The following is a 7,622-nucleotide window of genomic DNA, read 5'->3' on the forward strand; positions in this document are numbered from 1 at the left end:
TTTCAATTAATAACCACAAGGAGAATTTAATTATTTAATACAACTACTAATCTAATATATCATCAATAAAATCTAAGCAATCACATCACAAAACAAAGAGTTATATTCAGCGAACATGCATTAATAATCCATACAACTTAACATTACCCAAGAAAAGGAGTTGGATATAAAAGTTTGTATAATTTTTGGTGGTTTTCAAATCTTATGGCACAGATTACCAAAAAAATTGTAAAAACAGATTTCAAATATTTTCAGTAAAATGGTAAAAAATTTAATAAGCCTTTAAGTTTTCATAGTTGGCTCAAGATTAAAGCATCAAGCTGGCCCCAATCTGTCTAAAGGGACAGAGGAATAGTTAAAATGACTGACACTTTAGTTACAATGGTACAGGAAGTCTCTTCCTTCTATCAAAACCCTTTTGGGTTAAATTTTTCAATGCAAACATGTCTTTGTAAATACTGAGAGAATATAAACTTGGAGACATATGTAGCATCGGGACAGAAATGAAATCTAAAACATTAAGTCTGACTGGTCAGCAGAAAGTCTTGTGGTTCCCAGACTTATCAACACCTTGCCAATACAAATGTGAATGGCTATCCAACTGGCTGACATTCTTCTACTGAATTGTCTTACTATGTATCAATATAATATTCACACTCCATTAACCTGTTTCTACAGAGTGTAATTAGCAGAGCACTAAACTTATAAACACCGGGCAACTCAAAATGCAAAAACCTCTTCAAACAAAACCTTTCTTTTCTAGTTTTAACTCTGTCATGTTATTCTTGAATTAATAAGAAAAAGAAATGAGGGGAAGCTTTGAACATATCTTGTACTTTTCATCAAGGCTAAAGTGCAAAATATCTCCATAATCTCTGGTATTTTAATAGAGAAAAGCATCAAACATACATAATAAAGGAACAGTAAAATACAGAAGGAAAAAAACTCTCAAATGTACAAAGGAATAGATATATTTTCACCAACTTAAACTTCTCTTTCTTCAGTGAAATCTGTAAATGAACCATGTTCTCAAAGAACTTTGTTCGACTCTTCCCCATGACCAGAAATTCTAAACTTATAGTGAAAACACATGACGAAACCAAAACATTGCATGACAATGGACACTAAGTTCATAAAGAACCTCCTTTAAATGAGATATTATGTAGGAAAATACCAAGAAAATAATAATCCTATGAGAATTGTTTTAAGCACAGTAAATTTGAGCCTTGGTCTTCATGAAGATACTACAGTTTGTATAGAAAACTATAAATATACAAGACTCCAAGGGAAAAAAGTCAGAATACATATTGTCCAACATTCTTTAAGCTAAAACCTTTTGAAAGGGGGAAAGATGGCTGATGGCCAACTGAATCTTAAGCCAGGCAGAATCTCAGTACTTGGGCAGGAGCATTACTCCAAAGTCAAGGCCAGCCTGTTCTACTCAGCAAGTTTCAGGCTAGCCAGAGCTTTATAATGAGACCCTGTCTCAAAAGACCAAAAACTGGAAGGAAAAAAATAAAGAACACAGAACTACAAAAACTCCTAGGTCAACGTGTCCTCCCCAAAGGAACCACATGTTCTATAAGCGTATAACTTAGATTTACTGTTAAGGGAGTGCAGGAGTACTGAGTTACTAGAGTCCCTTCCAAAAAGTGTATCTTTAAGTTAAGGAGACATTAATCCAATAGTGTAAACAAGTCTGGCTCAGAAAGAGAACTGAACATACCCCAGATCTGTCCATGAAAGTAACGACGGTGCATCTTTAATAGTAAAGGGATAGACTAGAAAAAGTTCAGTCTCAGAATTGCTTTTTAAAAGCTCATTTGTGCTCCTTGGTGGGTGCATAATAAAGTTCCATGGGTTTGTTCACTTTCCAGTATTTCTCACTGACCAATTCCAAAGAAAACGAGCCGTTTAAAACCTACAACAAGAAGAAAGGCAAGATTATGAAGATGCATGGTGCTCACTACAGTGAGACTAAACAAACAAAAGGCCCCAGGATCAAAGGTCGGTGCATAACAGAACAATCCGCTGCTTTGTGTTGTGGGTCTAGGGTTCCTGCTCCTAACAGGCCCTGCTCAAACCACTCCTCGCTACTTAGTCAAGAAGCTCCCCTCAACAGTCACTGACAAATACTCACAGTGAACTGGCCACTGGCTGTGGCTATGTAAATGGTGTACTGTTTCTCACTGGCTGTATCCAGGTTCATCTGGTTTGATTCTCCTTTGCTTCGAAGCTCTTCTAAAGCTAACCTCACAGCAAGATACTTGGATAAGTGATCAACGGTGGCATTGCCTGAAGTCTTTATGTATCTAAAAGAATAAAGCATCAAACATTTAATTTGTAGAGTATATTAACGTTCCTAAATCATGGAGCCAAAAAGCTATGCAAAACATGTATGTTCCAATTATTAGAAATAAATAGAAATTAACTACTCTATAATAAGGAAAGCCAGGTCAGGAAAGCTCACTACCCTTACCTTCTATAACACATGGTACAAAGCAACAAAGATCAAAGCCATATACAATGTACTTTTAAAAAATTAGCAAACCTTTCAACCTTAATTACTTGAATCTGTTGGCTGCAAAAAGAGGAATATTAAGAATAAGAGGAAATTGTTTGTCTTAAGAATTAACATTTCTGCTGGACATGATGGCTCATGCCTTTAATCCCTATACTGGAGAGGCAGAGATCAAAGCCAGCCTGGTTACAGAGTGAATTCCAGGACAGCCAGAGTCTCACAAAGAAAACCTGTCTTGAAAAACAAAAAAAAGGGGGGGGGGGGGGAGATTCTACATTTCTGGTTTTGAAAGCTGAAGCTGAACAGATCTTAGTATCTCTGTATCTTTTCTTTTTTTTTTTTCCTGTAAGTATCAATCACTCAGTCAACAAATATCAAAAAGGGAGGGAGGGATGGAGGGAGGGAAGAAGGAAAAGCAAACAAGCAATCTAGGCAGTAGTTCAGATTGAACTCTAAAACTAGGACGGGCAAATACTGACTTTATTTCATACACAAACTGTTCTACTAAACCTTGTGAAACCATGTGATCTGGAACCAGCTCCCACACTTACCTTGTCTGTGCACTGTCATCCTTTTCCATAAGTGTTGGATGGGGCCTGAAGACTAACTCAATCTCACTAGCGCCATCCATCACTGGATCGATTGCCACTGCTGCATTGTTGTTATCGAGTTCAAGCCCAGAGTCATCAGATGTTTTGGTCCGTTTGTTGCTAGGGCCCGCTTCCTGATTGCTGTGTGTGGATGCATTACTGCAGTGGGAACTGTCACCATTGTCTTCTGCTCCGCTGCCATTTTCAATCTGCTGCTTTTTGCCTCGCTGTAATCTAATTAAGAAGGGTTTGAAAGGAATAAAGCTTACATTATAATCTTTAAGGCATTGAACTTGAAACCAGTTTGTTTGTTTTTTAACTGTTATTTTAATCTTATGTGCATGGGTGTTTGTGTCTATAGTATACCACGTGTGTATAGTGCCTCAGAGACCAGAGGAGAATGCTGGATTCCCTGGGATTTGGAGTTACACACAGTTGTGAGCTGCCATGTGAGCTGGGAACTGAACTCAGGTCCTCTGAAAGAACAGCCAATGCTCTTAACCACTGAGACATCTCTCTAGCCCTGAACTTTAGAATTCTAAAATTTGGGGGGAAAAAAAAAGACAAAAGAGAAAATTTGACGAGTAAATTTGGTGAAATACGTTGTCATCGTTTCCCACATGTCCCTCAGAGATCTAGAAGGCTCATCTTGGGAGGAAGCAGCAGCCAATCTTACCCTTACCCTGCAAGATAAAGGTAAGCCTGATCTACAAAGCAAATTCCAGGGTAGCCAGGATTAGAGACTCTGTCTCAAAAATGAAATTAACAAAGTATTCGCTTGGTAATTATTATTAAATCAATAAAGACTAGAGAATAATGGACAAACATGTGATCTCACTTCTATGAGGCGTCCGTCAATTAGAAGGTAGGTAGTTACCAGGAACAGAAGAGTGAGACAATAGCACTACTTAGTAGGTTATAAGTTTCTGTTTTACAAAATGAAAAAAATTCTAGAACCTGGTCAGGAAACATAAGTAAGCAATATAAACTCTATTATTAATTTACACATAGTTAACATACTTTGTTAGATGTTTACTGTAATTTTAAAACATAGAAAGGCCCACATGGTTGGGTGGTGGTGGCACACGCCTTTAATCCCAGCACTTGGGAGCCAGAGGCAGGTGGATTTCTGAGTTCAAGGCCAGCCTGGTCTACAGAGTGAGTTCCAGGACAGCCAGGGCTACACAGAGAAACCCTGTCTCGAAAAGCCAAAAAAAAAAAAAAAAAAAAAAAAAAAAGAAAAAAAGAAAAGGCCCCCATGAAGGAAAAACAACCAGAAGACTAGAAGACTAGTTCAGTAGCAACACTGGACCACGTGAAGCTGAAGAAAAGCTAACATGACATGTTATAATAGCAGCATTTAAAGAACAAAGTTCAGGTGAGGAACAGTAAGTCACATCTAAGCAGGATGCTCTGTCCTGGTGGCAGTATTTTACAATTAGTATATGAAGAACAATAAATTAAAATTGTGGCTGAATGTGGTGGCTCACCCTTGTAATCTTAGGACTCAGGAAACTGAGGCAAGAGGGTCACCACACACTTGAAGCCAGGCAGGACTACATGACAAAATCCTACCTCACAGAAGAACTGAGACGGGAAGGGAGGGATTATAAATACTTAACAACTAATGTACATAAAACATTATCTATATGAAAGTATTTGAAAAAGTCCAAGTGCAATCTAGACTCCAAAGCCGGTAGATACAGATGTCAGGAAGAAAAGTAGGCAGGAAGGACAGGGATGGAGTGCTAGAATAACAACACACTCAAGGAGGAGAAAGAACTGTATTATCATGAGCATCATCTGAGACAGAGGTGCTGAAAAAATGAGCACACACAAACGCTCTCAAAGGCAGAATCTTCATATGTGGGTTAGACAAGACCAGAGACTATCAACAGAAGTATTTCACCAAGGATAACTGCATTTCTCATGAGACTAACATAAACAACTATTAAGCCCTTACAACTAAGGATTGTGCTATACTCTAAAAAGACGCACACTCAACATTTAACACTGTATCTACTTTCAGAAATATAGTTGTAATTCACAAATGGAACTCATCTTTTAACCTTTACAGCACAGGGGGTTTTGACCACTGTACTTCAGAATAACTGAGAACCTAAAAACAGTATGTGGAGGCTCCAACTACTTCACCTGTTATGAAACCTGAAGCCCTGAGATCTTTTCAAGACAGCCTGCTTTTGACAGGCATTAAACCAGTGGGCCTTTTATTTGGAAAATTATAATTATCCCTGAAAACGAACTAGACTGGGAGATTAAAGCAGGGAAATAGAACAGCAAGAAGCCTGGTTCTGATAGTTTTCACACTGATATGCTAATTCTGAAATACTTTTTAACTATCCAAGAGAGGCCAGCTATACAGATCTTTAATCCCCAACATTCAGCAGGCAGGAGAAAGCCAATCTCTGCACATTCAAAACTAGCCTAGTTTACAGAGCAAGTCTGAGGTAAGCCAAGGCTACACAGTGAGACCCCCATCTCAAATAAAGAACAATCTCTGAGCTATTGAAGAGGAAATAAATTCAGTCTAAAGTTCAGCAGCCCAGCCTATGCATGCATGTATGCATGTATGTATGCATGTATGGTAATTAAAGCCTGAAATTAGATAATGTCTTCTGTAGACTAGCTATTGTACTAGATGATGCTGGCAATACTCCACTTGTAAAAATTAGAGAAATAAAAACTTAATAAGGTAACTTTGAAAAAATGGCTTAGAACAAAAAAAAGAACAAGCAGATTCTCCTGAAATTCAGGCAAGAAAACTATTAAAAGAGGAAAGAGAAATCAATTGCACTAAATGCTGCTGGGTACAATGACGTCTTCAACCCATTCACCATCTGCACAATTAACACAAAGCTCACTATTAACTTCACATGTGGTTTAGACAAGGCATTATTTCACAGGGCCATTATGACAGAGCAGTATAAAGGGAAACTTTAGAACCAGATATACATAGAGAGAGAACCCTCTCAAATGTATTCCATGCAGATGAAGCACAAGATTGTTTTTATACTTATCAATATTGGTAAGTGTATATATGTGTGTGATACATCTCTATGGGCACATGTTGTACAAGTCAAAGGATAACTTATAGAAAGAAGTTGGTTCTCTGCTTCCACAGGGATCCAGTGGATCCCACAAGCCCAAGATTCTAGTATTTTAAATGCAATACTCTGGAACTATGTACAACTATTTTGTCACTGCGTTTCATCTTACAAAAAAAGTAAGCCTGTTATTTGATAAGCATTTGACACGGTCCACCTCTGCCCCTCATGTACCTGTTCATGGCCTGTATCTTCAGCCCCTCCTCAATGCTGTGGCTGAGAGCCTGCTGATTGTTGTGCTTGTTGATCCTGGCTAACACTCTCTCTTGATGAGCTTCATACTCATCACGACTTGGATAAATCTTGCTGATGAGTGCATCAAAGTTTGGATCCGGCCTTAGTGATCTTTTAGAAACTAGTTTTTTCCGACAGGTAGGACATTCTTTGTTGCTAAATAAAAGAGAAGAAAATTTAAACATGACAATATTATGCTAAAAACAATATCTAATTTCTAAATAGTTATTTTTACTATCACAGAAATGTAAAATGTTAACTAAACTCTCCTTAAAACCAGATAAACAAGTCAATCATGATTTGAGTCCCTGTAGCGGATACAGTTCTCAAATATTTATTATACACAACATATTTCTCCAGAAAGCACTGCTGTGCTACAGTCTAAGGATACATTAATAACTCATTCCAACATACCCACTTCTAAGGGCTGTGATAATACAATCTGCACAAAACCGATGTAAACACTCCTTTGTAGTCATGGTGTTCTTCAACATATCCAAACAAATTGGGCACATTAATTCACTGTGTAGACTTCTAGGTGAAACCACAATTTCCAAGCCATCTGTTATTGCCTCCTGTAAAAAAGTGATACTTAATCTTTTATATTATTGACAAACTCAAACATACCCAAGTACTAAAGATCATAAAAACAAAAATCTATGTACGTACCTATCACCCAAGTCACCACCATGTTCAGCTCATAGTCAATTTAAACACACAGCCAACTTTGTCTTAGCTAAAATATTTCTCCAGGCTCTTGAACCTGCATTATTTAAACACCCTTAACACTAAAAGGGGTGTCTTTGGGGGGAAGGGGAGACAGGAGAGAGCATTAGTAGGAAATTAGCCTGCCTGGTTTATGTGGTGCTGGGACTGATCCATGCCCTTTTGATGTTAGAGAGTCACTCTTATTGTGTTAGAACCCCAGCCCAGAATTATAAAACATTTTGAGGAATAGCATGAGTTACTTAACTTATAAAGAATGTTTTTGGCCGGGCGGTGGTGGCGCACGCCTTTAATCCCAGCACTTGGGAGGCAGAGGCAGGCGGATTTCTGAGTTCGAGAGTTCGAGGCTAGCCTGGTCTACAGAGTGAGTTCCAGGACAGCCAGGGCTACACAGAGAAACCCTGTCTCGAAAAAAACAAAACAAAA

The 7,622-nt window shown here is 38.2% G+C and overlaps 1 protein-coding gene across 1 annotated transcript in view; it reads right to left on the reverse strand.

The window, feature by feature from the left end:
- Rnf2 (ring finger protein 2) overlaps positions 1-7,622 on the reverse strand; it is a 29,961-nt gene continuing 22,339 nt past the window's right edge. Inside the window, exons 3-7 of the mRNA XM_028775751.1 lie at positions 6,885-7,045; positions 6,411-6,626; positions 3,073-3,345; positions 2,141-2,312; positions 1-1,921 (exon numbers count right to left, since the gene is read on the reverse strand). Coding sequence (XP_028631584.1) covers positions 1,820-1,921; positions 2,141-2,312; positions 3,073-3,345; positions 6,411-6,626; positions 6,885-7,045 — 924 coding nt within the window. The 3' untranslated portion in view covers positions 1-1,819. The remainder of the gene's footprint in view (positions 1,922-2,140; positions 2,313-3,072; positions 3,346-6,410; positions 6,627-6,884; positions 7,046-7,622) is intronic.

The sequence above is a fragment of the Grammomys surdaster genome, unplaced genomic scaffold (genome assembly GCF_004785775.1).
Source record: "Grammomys surdaster isolate TR1022 unplaced genomic scaffold, NIH_TR_1.0 259, whole genome shotgun sequence".
Taxonomy (NCBI): Eukaryota; Metazoa; Chordata; class Mammalia; order Rodentia; family Muridae; genus Grammomys; species Grammomys surdaster.